The sequence below is a fragment of the Aulonocara stuartgranti genome, assembly GCF_965226115.1.
Source record: "Aulonocara stuartgranti genome assembly, chromosome: 23".
Classification (NCBI taxonomy): Eukaryota; Metazoa; Chordata; class Actinopteri; order Cichliformes; family Cichlidae; genus Aulonocara; species Aulonocara stuartgranti.
This window is the reverse complement of record NC_138958.1, coordinates 22,395,123-22,410,388: the sequence shown is the minus strand read 5'-3', so window position 1 is coordinate 22,410,388 and position 15,266 is coordinate 22,395,123. Positions and strand designations below refer to the sequence as shown.

General features: G+C 42.7%; 1 protein-coding gene and 1 long non-coding RNA gene across 4 annotated transcripts in view; one reads left to right on the top strand and one right to left on the bottom strand.

Annotated features, from left to right (window-relative positions):
• Positions 1-159: 159 nt before the first annotated feature.
• Positions 160-3,528, bottom strand: LOC309701449. The gene is made up of 3 exons (XR_014274994.1): positions 645-3,528; positions 499-569; positions 160-327 (listed from the first exon to the last, which is right to left on the bottom strand). It is a non-coding gene; the product is annotated as an uncharacterized lncRNA (long non-coding RNA).
• Positions 3,529-3,726: 198 nt separating this feature from the next.
• Positions 3,727-15,266, top strand: part of LOC309701444 (desmoglein-2.1-like) — a 28,788-nt gene continuing 17,248 nt past the window's right edge. The window contains exons 1-4 of one of the 3 annotated variants that reach the window (XM_082525652.1): positions 3,727-5,687; positions 7,115-7,240; positions 7,708-7,854; positions 9,238-9,379. In XM_082525652.1, coding sequence (XP_082381778.1) covers positions 5,643-5,687; positions 7,115-7,240; positions 7,708-7,854; positions 9,238-9,379 — 460 coding nt within the window. In that variant the 5' untranslated portion in view covers positions 3,727-5,642. The remainder of the gene's footprint in view (positions 5,688-7,114; positions 7,241-7,707; positions 7,855-9,237; positions 9,380-15,266) is intronic. The other 2 variants (XM_082525650.1, XM_082525651.1) reach the window with 2 other exon arrangements.

Below are 15,266 nucleotides of genomic sequence, written 5' to 3'. Positions count from 1 at the left end.
ATAAATAAATAAATAAAATGTGATCAAACCAATGAATATCATCATGAATATGCTTTTTTTTGTAAAGTCTTATTATCCAATTATGTCAGGGCTCAATGGCCCGTGAAAAAGGATCGGACTTGCGCGCAGAACAAAAAGCAGAGGCTGAGTGCCTTTTAACAGAAATTTATTTTATTAGAGTCTTTGACAAAGAAAGCTAAGCTAAAAGTAAATGCAACAGCGAGCAATGACAAGGTAACATGAGAAAGGCCAGAACACAAGCTGAGTCAGGTCACAGGAATAGCAGGGTCAGGAATGGGGCGATGAAAGCTATAGCGGACAGCAACACTGAAACAAAGGAGATAATAATCAGAGTGGTCTGCGGTGTAGTGAATGAATCCAAGATTTCAAAGCTAAGAGGTTTTACATGGCGCAGGTGGAGATTAACTGGAGAAGGAAGTGAACTAGATCTGGGTGAGTACAGAGTGTGGGTGCGCAACGAGGCAGGCAGAGTTTTACCAGCAGCAGCAGCAGACCAGAATCCTGAGGTGTGACTACAACGAGAATTGGAAGATCTATCCAGGTGCCGACTAGAGAAAAGGAAGAGAGGGTTAAGCAAAACACACTGAGGAACACAAGACAAAAATGTGAGGCAGGGAACTGACTATTGTAAGCAGACAATCTGGTGAAGGTTCATTTTGAGCGCTGGTCATAAATACTGCTGGAGTATTTGCCACAGGTGAGGAGCAGGGAGGAGTGAGGAGGACTCCACCCAGGGGAGGAGAGCCGATGCTGTGGAAAATTACTCAGACTCACCCAGATCAGTAAGCTCTTCTTCAGTTATACTTTAACTACACAACCACTATTACAACAATATCAGAACATTTATTCACTTTGGCTGTGGTGAATCAGCATTTCTTCCAGTTCTACAAACATATCACTTGAATCATAAAATACAATGTACTGTAAATTAACCATTCATATAAAGCCTGTGGCGTAATCTATATTGATTGTATATGCATGCGTCACTAGGTGGCAGTACTTGCCCACAAAATAGAAAATGGTTTGGCATGGAAAACACGAAGAGCGTTGTTAAAAATATGTTGCTCGCTTGAGCAGGAGTCTTCATTCAAGAACCAACACAACAAAGCCCATTACTGAACCAAAGACAGACTGAAAGTGTCCATAAACCTGATTAACATACTGTCACAAACATGGTTTAGGCTTCATGAGCATAGCTATTATAATTGAAACTCACTTTACCCACTGGCAACATCATGAGCTGTTTATTAGTAGGATTTATTCTGCAGCACTTGCCTCTACAGCGGTTTGCATTGCTCCTGAGCACTATGAGCCAGTTAGTGGCATGGAATAGTACATATAAATAACCACTGTATCAGTGATGAAAAACCGGTTGGCAGATAAGTGCCATTATCTGCTGGAGGTTTCTTTCTGCTAAAAGGGAGCTTTTCCTTCCCACTTCCCACAAAGTGGGAATATGATTGTTGGGGTTCTTCTTTGTATTATTATATGGTCTTTCTCTTACAATATAAAGCGCCTTGAGGCAACTGCTGTTGTGATTTGGCTCTATATAAATAAAATTAATGGAAATTGAATTGAAAAAATGTAATTAAAGACGTAATATAAAAAATACTGAGATGTTCAATATTTCTTTAAACTTATTTAACATAAAAGTCCCCACAACCTACAAGTTGTCTTTCTATCCTTTTGAGTTTTTAACTATGATTATAATCCATGTTTTTCTCTTAAACACACATTTCCAGCCTCTAAAATCTGCACATGCACAAACCATCTCAGTCTCGCCTCTTCGGGTCAGGTTTGCTTTGCTAATGCTTCGCGCCGCAAACTGCTTCTCCAATACTTGCGACACACAATTTGCTCTCAATTGCGCTATTCAATGTTGGTAGGGGGGGTGGGGGGCAGGTCTTATTTTATTTTTTATTTTTTTGCTTCATATGGTAGCCATTATTGCTGCATTGCAGAATGCAGATATTTAAGATATCAGAGTGAGATATTCGTGGTATTTCTCCGCTCCTGTCAGTTTATTTGGAATGCCAGATGACGATGTGATCAAAATGTACAGATTTTCAAGCCTGTAGCGGTCCTAGCCCACCCCCACCCACACATAAAACATATTAAGGATTGTACATTGACATATTTTATTGTAAGAACTGAACCATACTGAATTTAACAAGAGAAACAAACACACACACACACACACACACACACACACACACACACACACACATATATATATATGAAGAGAGAGAGTATTCATAGTATGCAAACGGCTAACAAACAGCCATCACAATGAGAACTGCACAAATCAACAACTGACAATGATTAATTAATATTGTGCTGAACACAGTCCAAAAGATTCAATAAGCTACATCAGTGTCTACTGTTTAACAAACGTTCTAACAAACATAAACTGAAGTTTTCACTATCCCTATTAATGAATGTTATCTTGTTGTATCTGTTGTGTCCACTGCTATCTTCTATGCTGTTGCATGCTGGGGCAGCAGGTTGAGGGTCATAGATGCCAACAGACTAAATAAACTGATCCACAAGGCCAGTAATGGTGTGGGGATGGCGAGAGTGAGATTGCCAAAAAGCACCACTGAACGACACAGGAAATCATTCCTGCCTGTGGCCATCTCCCTGTACAACTCCATCTAACACACTGTAATAGTTACACCCTTTTTATACACGCTCTTTTCTACTCTGTAATATTCTTGTCCATTTTCTCAATATTTCTTTATAATCACCTCCGTTAATCCTTGATATTCATAACTGAGTGATCTGTATACATTAGTGCTATTTCTTAAATGTGTCAAATCTGTAACATACTGTATTGTTTGGAGTTTAGTCTGTTACTGTTATTTTTACAATTTCTTCTTGGAGCAACTGTGACCCACATAATTTCCTTAGGGATTAATAAAGTATTCTGATTCTGATTGTTTCAGGATGACCCTCCATTATGAGACATCTGCTTACCTGTATCTTTTGCTCTTTTCTCCTCCTCTTCTTTTCTCTTTTTTCTAAACTGAGCACCTGATGGCTTTGAACTTTTCTTGTCCATCTTCCATTTGTTTTTTTGCACTACAGTATGAACACTCATCCCCCAACCGGAGGATCACCACAACATAACCTAAAGTTCACAGATTCACTTTGTCTAAGGTGTATTTCTGGGATTTCACATAACCCAGGATTCAAATCATGAATTAATAATGGGCTTGGATTTACAATATTAATGAATGAAATGAATGAATGAAATGTGCTCTATTTGGAAGCAGCCAATTTTAAATTATAAATTTTAAATTGTTATTGATCCCTTTACCCCTAGTCATAAAGTATATATTTATTTTCTTACTCTTCTTATTTTTATTGTTTGTTTACTTGCACTGTTGTAATTGGAGCCTCGTCGTTTCATCTGTCTATATACTGGACTGTATGTAGCGGAGATGACAATAAGGTTTACTTTGACTTCAGCAGTGAGCAGGCGCACCGAGGGCTCTCGCGCTCACTTTTCGCGTATACAGGGAGTGCAGAATTATTAGGCAAATGAGTATTTTGTCCACATCATCCTCTTCATGCATGTTGTCTTACTCCAAGCTGTATAGGCTCGAAAGCCTACTACCAATTAAGCATATTAGGTGATGGGCATCTCTGTAATGAGAAGGGGTGTGGTCTAATGACATCAACACCCTATATCAGGTGTGCATAATTATTAGGCAACTTCCTTTCCTTTGGCAAAATGGGTCAAAAGAAGGACTTGACAGGCTCAGAAAAGTCAAAAATAGTGAGATATCTTGCAGAGGGATGCAGCAGTCTCAAAATTGCAAAGCTTCTGAAGCGTGATCATCGACCAATCAAGCGTTTCATTCAAAATAGTCAACAGGGTCGCAAGAAGCGTGTGGAAAAACCAAGGCGCAAAATAACTGCCCATGAACTGAGAAAAGTCAAGCGTGCAGCTGCCAAGATGCCACTTGCCACCAGTTTGGCCATATTTCAGAGCTGCAACATCACTGGAGTGCCCAAAAGCACAAGGTGTGCAATACTCAGAGACATGGCCAAGGTAAGAAAGGCTGAAAGACGACCACCACTGAACAAGACACACAAGCTGAAACGTCAAGACTGGGCCAAGAAATATCTCAAGACTGGTTTTTCTAAGGTTTATGGACTGATGAAATGAGAGTGAGTCTTGATGGGCCAGATGGATGGGCCCGTGGCTGGATTGGTAAAGGGCAGAGAGCTCCAGTCCGACTCAGACGCCAGCAAGGTGGAGATGGAGTACTGGTTTGGGCTGGTATCATCAAAGATGAGCTTGTGGGGCATTTTCGGGTTGAGGATGGAGTCAAGCTCAACTCCCAGTCCTACTGCCAGTTTCTGGAAGACACCTTCTTCAAACAGTGGTACAGGAAGAAGTCTGCATCCTTCAAGAAAAACATGATTTTCATGCAGGACAATGCTCCATCACACGCGTCCAAGTACTCCACAGCGTGGCTGGCAAGAAAGGGTATAAAAGAAGAAAAACTAATGACATGGCCACCTTGTTCACCTGATCTGAACCCCATTGAGAACCTGTGGTCCATCATCAAATGTGAGATTTACAAGGAGGGAAAACAGTACACCTCTCTGAACAGTGTCTGGGAGGCTGTGGTTGCTGCTGCACGCAATGTTGATGGTGAACAGATCAAAACACTGACAGAATCCATGGATGGCAGGCTTTTGAGTGTCCTTGCAAAGAAAGGTGGTTATATTGGTCGCTGATTTGTTTTTGTTTTGCTTTTGAATGTCAGAAATGTATATTGGTGAATGTGGAGATGTTATATTGGTTTCACTGGTAAAAATAAATAATTGAAATGGGTATATATTTGTTTTTTGTTCAGTTGCCTAATAATTATGCACAGTAATAGTCACCTGCACACACAGATATCCCCCTAAAATAGCTAAAACTAAAAACAAACTAAAAACTACTTCCAAAAACATTCAGCTTTGATATTAATGAGTTTTTTGGGTTCATTGAGAACATGGTTGTTGTTCAATAATAAAATTATTCCTCAAAAATACAACTTGCCTAATAATTCTGCACTCCCTGTAGTAGGGTGACCATATTTTGATTTCCAAAAAAAGAGGACACTTGGCTCAGTCATGCAGAACTTGCTTAAAGAAACAAAAAATCAGCCCGGCCATTTTGACTAGAGACCGGCCCCCCAGGAAAAAACATAAAGTCTTTGAATGAAAACAAACGCTGTTGTGACAGTGATGTACAGTCTTGTTGGTATATGTATGATGTCTATACATTTTACATCAGATAAAAACTGGTTGTAAGATTCATATAATTATTTATTAAAAGCGAGACATTTTAAATGTCATTTTAAATGTCTCACATGAGTACGAGCAACTTTTTGTTGCCGATGCCCATGATGCAGCCCCCACCACGATGCCGCCCTGGGCAACCGCCCATGTCGCCCCTTTAAAAAAATGCTACTGGATCTCACTAAGCGTGCCCTCCTGTAAGGGTGTGTGTGTGTGTGTGTCTCCTCCTCGTTTAGCACTAATCCTCATTTCAAGCAGCTCAGTCATCCATGCAAGAAGTCACGCTACAGTTTCTTTGATCCGGATTGTTTCCTCCAGCCATGATTCGGGTTTCTGCACCGATGTTTGTGCTGCTGCTGTTTGTAGTGAGTCCTCTTATGTTCTTCTGAGCTGCTGCACACTGGCGTGGAGTTTTAACACGTTTGTGGAGGTTCTTTTTTTTTTTTTTTTAGCACTCATAGCTGTATACATAGCTTCTTTAACATAGTTGCTGTAACCTCCTTTTAACTTATTAATATTTAGTTAACAAATGACTCTTTGTTAACACTTTAATTTTGTGGAGCCGTTGTAAAATTCCGTCATTGAGTAAACCGAGTTAGGTCGAGTTTTTACTTGCTATGTTTCGATGGCCTGCTCTGCTCCTGACTCTCAGGGGTCAAACCCTGCTCGATCTGCACTCCATAACAATAATATTATTTAAACTACTTTTTTCTAATCCACATATAACAGCTGTATGTTGGTTTTCACAGGCCACTGAACTGAGTGGTGTAGTTAACAGTGTAGTTAAGACTAACTAACACCTCAGAACAAAAGCTGTTTTTCTGTTTCTGTGAGAATGTGTACTAGTACTTTAAAGACTGCAGTAACTGAAGCTGCAACAGCTCACTCGCTGCAACTTTTAGAGAAAAAATAAAATTGTTCACGAGCTGGTTGAAACAATAATTCAGGCCAGTATTTTAACATTGTGGGACTATGTCAGGTTTTAATTGAAATAGTATTAATTACAAAAAGAATTAATAGATTAGGATAGAATAGAAGGTATTAATATTTCTGGATGTCTACTACAGGTAATGAATAAATGAACAATGCGGTCAGCATGTCTGAACCTGTTTGTTCAAGGTCTGCTGTAGTCAAATTTTCAAGCAGTGTTTTAAATTCAAGCATGAAGCTAAATTATTTAACTAAAAATACACTAACTTTGTGTGTTTAGTGCTTTTCACTAACTTGCCCTTTGAAGTCATCATGACGTCAACATTCAGCTCTATTTCTTTGAATGTCCATTACATTGGCCGACTGTCTCAAATTATGTGGAGAAAAGCAGGTGAGGAATGAATTCCTTACAAAAGAGGAAGTGGGGACAGGCTGTATGCAAACATTCATGTTGATCTTTGATGTGCAGACCTGCAACCGACTTTTGAGCTATCATCAATAAAACCAGTTTTTCATGCTCTGCTTACAGTCAGCATACATGACTGTTAACCTGTTATTAAATTTTAGGTGACACTTAAATAAAGCAGTCACTGCTTGCCTTGCTTGTCCTGACCAAATGTCTTTGATTAAAACACTTGCTGATCGTTAAAGGTAGTGAATTGTGATTATGTTCCTGTCACGACGTTTTTGAAAAATGCTGCTGGCATCATATTTAAAAGGAATTCATCTAATAATGAATAAGAAAACTGAAAAGAAAAAAAAAGATTTCTCCCATGATGAGAGATAATTAATAAACCAGTTAACTGTATGTAGCTGAGATTCCGTTAAGAAATTCTTCATACAAACATCTGTTTTGTTACAGCTGCAGGCTGTCGCTGTGCTGATGGCCAACTCTGAAGACAGGTCACTTAAAAAGCGAAGAATGTGCATTTTCCCTCAGATCCTGATGGAAAATAGAGATTACACTAATTTAGACTACATTGACAAAGTAAGTTACTGTTTCCCAACTTTAATTTTTTGACTAACTAAGCAGCTCATTGTAGTAAGTAATTACCATATTGTACTATATATGAAAAAAGTCATTTTGAAGTTCTTCTTCTTCTCTGCGCCCTTCCTAAATGACCGAGCTCCTCGCTCTATATCTAAGAGAGAGTCTAGATACCCTATAGGGGACGGTCATTTCAGTTCCTTGTATCAACAAGTGCCTTCTTTGTGTCAGGTTTCAGAGCTCAGCTGGCCATAGGTGAGATTTGTGAAACTGCAATAATAATTGGAAAATGTGGTGTGCCATTTTTTCTTTTCTTTTTTTTTCTAGTTAGCTGCCATGAACTGATTGACTGTACTAACTTTTTGATTTTCAAAAACAAATAATGTTTAATAGCCATTAGATGGACAAATAGATGGTGGTCTACCAACCCTGAAGCATTTATCTATGTGCTATTCTGTGTGTTTCAGGTTTACTCAGAATATGAAAATGTTACATACTCCCTGACAGGTGTTGGGGCAGACAAGTACCCCTTCAATGTGTTTGTGAGCGACCCTCATACTGGAGACATCCGTTTGACCCAAGTTCTCGACAGGGAATTCATCCCCTATTATTATGTTAGTGATTCTCTTCTATTGTACCTTGTTATTGCATTCATAAGATTTAACACTTTTTCCTTCATGTGTTAAATGTGTGAAATCCTAAATATGTATTACATTCAATACATTGTTTTTATTCTGATGACACGATAAAAAAAAAAAAAAACAGGATAGGGTCAAGTTATATTGAAATGTTAAAAGGTAAAGTTCACTATGCCATCACAATATTCTGCAATTTTTTAACTGACCATTGATCCACTCCATAACTTGTCTCATGTGTCTCATATATGACCATATCTCACATTTAGTCTCATAGTTGGTTTCACTAATATTTGATGCTCACCAAAGCAGCTCCTTCAAAGTCTACATACACTACATTTGTTCTATGAGTCTGAAAAGACATGGATATAAACAGTGTTGGGTAAGTTACTTTAAAAAAGTAATTAATTACTAATTACTTAGTCAATATTGTATTTAAAATACTTATCTAATTACTGTGTCAGAGAAGTAACTTAATTATTAAATAAGTAATTTAACTAAATGCTTCTTAAAATCCCTATAAACCTTGAGTGGACAAACAATAGAAACTAAACTCTTTAAATAATAAATAATTTTTTTAAAGACGGTGACTCTACAGTACGCAGCGGTAGCATCTCTTCCACAATGTAGCCTGCAATCATTTTTTTAAGCTCACCTTCAGACGCTTTCTGTGCTGCTGAAGTAAAATCAAGTTTTGCCTGCTTAGCAGGAGTTGCCGCGGTGTTATCCATGGATGATGAACAAGGATCACTCAGAAGTGTTCGTCTATGCTCTCATGTCAGGCGCTTCAGTAGATTACTCATGCTATTAACAGCGGCCGATAGTTTTTTCTCCCCAGGACATAGCTTACATATTACTGTAATGTTCTTGTCTGCTTGTTTCAGAAAAGTGAAGAGACGGGAATATGTCCATTTCATAAAACAGCCACACGCTTCAGCCGAGTCCGACATCTTCCGCTTTAGAATACGACTATGCAGCAAACTGGCGCGAAATGACGTGCAGCTGCACTACAGCAATGTTAAAGCGGCAGAGTTTACTTCTACGTTTAGAAGATAAATTATTGAAATTAAATAATGATATTCAGCGAGTTTAATTATTTTACAATGTAACGCAAGTACATTGTAAGTAACTGTAATTAAAATACCTTAAAATGAACAGTAATTAGTTACTCTACTTTTTCAGTGGAAAAGTAATTTAATTACAGTAACGCGTTACTTAGTAGCGCATTACACCCAACACTGGATATAAACTGCAGTTTCGCTGGTGGTAGAAACCCCTACTACAGACACTTTTTTGTTTTAGGTTATGATAGGATAGATGAGAAAGACAAGATAGTTTAAGTTGTTTTCTTCCACGTTTCAGCTAACGCTTGTAATTAAGTTCGCTAATGGCACAATTGCAGAAGAAAGGGATTGGTACCGTTACCGGATTGCAGATGAGAATGACAATGCTCCAGTGTTTGGGCAAATAAAGCCTGGTGAAGTTGATGAGCTCAGTCCCGAAGGTCAGTGATATAAATCCCAAATAAATGTATGGAGATGTAATACTACATGATTTCTTAATGAATTAAAGAAAGCTGTAACAGCCGTTATGGTGTGGTGTCCCTTTAAGACACCCAAGTCGAGGGTTGATGGTGTCATCAGTGTGTGCCACTGCTCTCTCGTTTTCTCTCTCTTGTCGTGTCCAAATTCATGGGCTGCATTCTCCTGAGGCCGCATTTGTAGACCGATTACGTCACAGCGACGCGCCGAAGGCTGTCCAAATTCGTAGACCCCTCCGAATGCAGCCGACAAATGCGTGCTCCTTTTTCCGAATTTGAAGGATGGGTCGGGTGTGTCCTTCGTGGCCCACCATATCCCAGAATTCATAGCGCGGCCCAGCCAAGCTCCAGTTTCCGGCTAATGGCGGCCGCTACTAAGTTTTAAAATTACTCTTATTAATCTTTCTGGGTCACAAAATAAACTTTTAACATATTTTCAGGCGAGAAAGTAGCTGTGTAAACATCAAATATCTGCTCGGTTTATCAAGATATCGCATCTTTGCTAAAGTGCTTCGACGTTTTCGGAGACGTCTGCTACCCACCAGCTCGATAGCTAGCCGGGAGCTCGAGGGTTACTGATGCGGCCGAGAATGGCACAACTCCCGGCACATCATTTTCAGATCACCGCGGACTTTCGCTGCTCGGGTTAAACGTTGTCAGCCGGTGATCAGCTGTGATCAGCTGATCACGGGGCCGGGGTTAAAAGAGAGACGCCAGACATCATTCTCTTCGTGTCAGGAGCTCCGAAACTCTGCCGACGTCAGTCTCCGCCTGATTCAGCAACCGTGAGTGATTATCCCTTCAATCCTTTTTCTCTTCCCGGCTCCGCTCGCTCTCTGTCGGTAACGACCGTTCCGAAGCCACGCTTCGTGCACTGATCGTTACTAGAATAACTGCGTGCCTGCTCCAAACCCACCGCTAGCCTTCGCCGCGCTTGGGTCTAGCCAACACGCCACACGGGCACGCCGAATTACTGTGTGTAACCCGCCCGGCCGTGACAAACGTAATATATAAGTCACTTAGACAACCTAAAAATGTTATTGTTGGGCTTTTTTTCAGTGTTTTGTTTGTTCGTGAGTAAATCGGTTTGGCTGAGATTAAAGTTATTAGATTAGATAAAATAAAACTTTATTAATCCCCCGGGTGGGTTCCTCCTTGGTTTTTACACAGCTGACTAAACGTCAAACAGAAAACTGATTAAACAGAAGTGTGAGATGGCCGAGAGTTTACTCCAGTGTCCTGTTATATTTTAGACAGCAAGGAGCAGACGGCTGAGTTTATTAAACTCCACCGAGACAGCGGTGACGCTAATCAGAAGGCTAGACCGTCCAATTTCACGGCCGTTTACTTCCGGCCTACCCGATCTTCTGAGGACCCGGCCCACGTAGACCGCGAAGGCCGGGTCCTCGGGAGAATGTAGCCCATGAATTTGGACACGACATCTGTGATTATGAGGACACGTGCCTTCACGCTCGTGCTTAACGAGGGACGGACTTATGTTTTCTTTTCGAGACCCTTTTTTTTGTTTTGTTTGCAGCGCTTGGGTTGTATGAACGCTGGGCATTTTGTTGTTGAGCCGCAGCCGTTCAGCCGGGCTTTTATACGGTTGCTGAAGAATGCGTATTAAAGAACCACCGTGGATTACTGATACCAGTGTGGGTGTGTATCCTTCCGCCTAGCCTGCTAGGTGTTTTGCCGCCTCTTCTCAACCACACAACACAACCCAACGTTACAAAATGGCGCCCGAACATCTTCTCTTGGACCTCAGTATGCAGTATCTTCGAGCAGCGGATGATTGATACACTGAAAGGTACATAGCGGCAAAGTAGAGCTAGTAGTAGCCTGCCATACTTCGCGGAGACAGACCAGGCTGGCCTCGACGCGGACGTCCGATTCGCCGGATCACGGAAGTGTGTTTCTACGGCAACGAGTGAAGCCGCCGCAGCGCTGTTTTCGGGATGTATTATCGTCATCTGCCGAACGCCTTTACTGCGACATTTTTGGATTAACGTGGATTCACGCTACTTGGACGCGAGATGGATGCCGTTTCTTCATAGTTTCTGACGTACATGTAAGCGGAGTAAAGCGCACCGGATTTTTTTTTCTTCCTCGCCAGCTGAGCTCACGCTGCAGACTTTGCTTCATTCGTACGGTCTCTGCAAGTGGGAACTTTTCCACGGGACAAACCTCTATACCGCGTCAGGACTGGACAAGTCTGGTGTCCTCTGGAAAATCGCCGAACTGATGTAGTGAGTGTATTTTTTAAAAAAAAAGAACGCTGTTTATATTTCAAACTGATTTGCTATTGATTCTCACTGGCTTAACTGTCCATATTGAAATGCTGTTTTAAGTGCATCTGACTTGAAAAGGTGTTGCTCATACTCAGTTACTCGTAAGTTTGGATCTATTTTACACCTAAATGCTTTTGATCCAGGGTGTTTGCTCCTTCCACCTCCACGTTTCAAAGTCAGATAAGACATGTGTAGCTAAACTTCAGAATTCACATGTTTCATATACTTTTGTGTGACCAGAACTGAAGTTGATTTCTGCTTAACTGCTACCTTGTATAGATTTGGGTCTTTGATAAGTGTGTATTATGGCTACTCATCCTGACTTGAATGACATGTGTGATGATATAGACTTTATGTTACACCCCAACCGACTTACTGCCAGACATAGTACTGCTGACCTTGGGCATAAAGTGCAAAGTCTGCAAGCAGAGGTTGATATGCTTCAGCAGTGTCTTCATGACTCTTTGGACCTCCAGAGGAATATTCTGGAGCAGTGGACTCAACAAAAACGACCAGTCCCAAAAGTGCCAGCTGCCCAGATTACTCACCCTTTTCCTCAGGCCTCCTCTACCCCATATGTGCCAGGCCTGCCAACCAGGGAAACGCAACAATCTATCTCAACACCTGGCCCCACGCAGCCCGCCAGAGCCTTGTCCCAATCCCACTCAGATTCACTGGAGCTAATTAATACAACCAGAGTCCTTGCTGCGGAATTGCTCCAAGCCAAATTGGAGCCCAAGGTGTTCGCTAATGATGGCAGCCTTCACCCAGAAGAATGGCTGCAGTCTGTTGCTGCTTATAAAACCTCCTTAGACCTAACAGACGCCCAAATCCTCAGAGAGCTGCCACACTTCCTAGCTAAGGAACCAAGAAAGTGGTCTAATGTGCTCATTCCTCACGTATCTACATGGGCTAAGTTTTGTGAACTTTTCAGAACCGTCTTCTTGCCTGCTGACAACCAGGAGCAGATTTTGAGAGGCATCCTGGACTGTTTCCAGCACCCCGAAGAACCTCTGCCAACGTTTGTTGCCCACATGCTCAGTGAATTTAGGAGACTGAGGAACCCACCATCTGAACTGGAGCAAATTGAGCTCATCTGTAACCACGCAGTGGAGAAGTACAGAGTAGCACTGTACGGAACGCCTGTAAAGTCAGTAATTGATCTAGTGCTGCGTGCCCACGAGCTGCATTCTGTTCTTGGCACTAACCTTTCACGGCCCTCCCGAGCTCAGCCGAAAAACAGAACTGAGGGAGGACCCCGCTGTTTCAAATGTGCCATGCCTGGTGTTACCTCTTGTACGTGCCCTAACTGTTCCACTGATTTTCAGGGAGCTCGACACTCTCCCAGGATGGCTCCGGAGCTTCCCCAAACGCTGTCTCCTGACCAACATCCAGTAACTCAGCCTGCGGATCCAGATGAAACTGGCGGGGTCAGGGAGACGAGAGCAACGGGCAGGAGGCCGGGAAACTTCAGGGGGGGGAGAGTGTTTCACAGGGGCAACCCTCCCCCCAACCAATAACTCAGCCCTCATCGTCTTTGTCAAATCAAAGTGTGCCACCAGTGCTCAATCACGTTGAAGATGGAACTTCGCAAGCATCGTGGAACACCCCTCTCAGAGTTAAAGTGAACTTTAATGGGGCGGCTCTGGATGCCACACTAGATACAGGGGCATCTCTTTCAGCAGTAAATGCAGACCTATTATCTGAGAGACACCGAAACCAGTCATTAGAGAATTCGGGGGATTCTCCTCCAATAAGACTGGCCAATGGCACCAACTGCAGTCCATTAGGAATAACCTGGCTGACCATTGGATTTATGGGCAAGCGAGTCTATCAGCGGTTTCTGATAGTGCAGGACCTGTCATCCCCCTTTGTTCTTGGGATGGACTTCATGACTCGCACTTCACTGACAATACATGTCCCAACAAGAACTGTAATTATGGATGATAATCCCCCATGTCTTGATGAACTCTGTGAAAATGGCTTTGTGGAAGCTGATCTTGAGTGTGGAACTATGACCCTGCAGAACACCCCGCAGCTCCATGATAAGGCTGGAGAAGCTAACTTGGATTCTGAGGAACGGGAAGAACTGTTGGAGTTGTTAAATAGTTTTGGTGACCTGTTTGATGGCCACCTTGGTCGCACTTCTCTGGCAGAACATGTCATCGTAACTGGGGATGCAAAGCCTGTTAACTTGCCACCATACCGCACCTCACCAGCTAAAAAGCAAATCATAGAAGAGCAAGTGAAAAAAATGCTACAGGATAACATCATCGAACCTGCATCAGGACCATGGGCAGCCCCCGTGGTCATTGTGAACAAACCCCCCCGCGAACCACGGTTCTGTGTTGACTTCCGTGGTCTGAATCAGCTGACCGTGAAGGATTCTTACCCACTCCCGCGGGTGGATGAATCACTTGACTTTCTGTCGAGAGGGAAATTTCTCACAACACTAGACCTTGCTCGAGGTTACTGGCAGGTCCCCATTGCTGAAGAAGCTAAACCAAAGACTGCTTTTATCACGCACTGTGGCCTGTTTCAGTTCAGAGTCCTTCCTTTCGGCCTGTGTAACGCCCCTGCGACTTTTCAGCGGCTTATGAACAATGTTCTAGCTGGCCTGATTTATAAGTCCTGCGCGGTGTATCTAGATGACATTGTTGTCGCATCACCGACCTTTGAGCAACACCTGCTTGACTTAAAAGAGGTCCTTGGTAGGCTTCAGTCTGCTGGCCTCTCTTTAAAGCTGAGCAAATGCCAATTCTGCCTTTCAGAACTCACCTTCCTTGGTTATCGGGTTACGCCGGCTGGCATTCATCCTGACCCTGACAAGGTGAGAGCTGTGACTGACTTCAGAGTGCCGACCACAACAAAGCAGGTGCGACAGTTCCTTGGCCTGACTGGCTACTATCGCCGCTTTGTGCAGGACTATGCCCACCATGCAGAGCCACTCTTCGCCCTCACTAAAAAGGACGTGCAGTTTCACTGGGATGACAAGTGCCAGGCAGCTGTGGACTTTCTGAAACATTCAATAACCTCAGCGCCGGTCCTCAGGTTCCCAGATTTTTCGCGTCCATTCTTCATTCACACTGATGCATGCGATGCTGGTCTTGGGGCAGCATTAATGCAAAAAGATGAGGATGACAAAGACGTTGCTGTAGCATTTGCTAGCCGGGCTATGCACAAATCGGAAAAGCCCTACTCAACTCTGGCCGTGATCTGGGAGTGTCTGGCCGTGATCTGGGCCTTGGAACATTTCCGACCCTATGTCGAAGGCTTGCACGTAACCATTTACACCGACCACAGCAGCCTCAAGTGGTTGATGTCTCGACCGAATCCCTCTGGCAGGCTTGCTCGGTGGTCTCTGCGCCTTCAAGACTTTGACTTCAGCATCATCCACAAACCTGGAGAACGTAATAAGGTGCCCGATGCCCTTTCCCGTAATCCTCTACCAGATGTGGATGCCCCCATTGATCTTCTCCCTCCCTATGCCGTGATTGGGAGCATGGACCTTCGTGCTCTACCTTCTGTGATTGTTTCGGACCGCCCGCATGTTCGTCAGC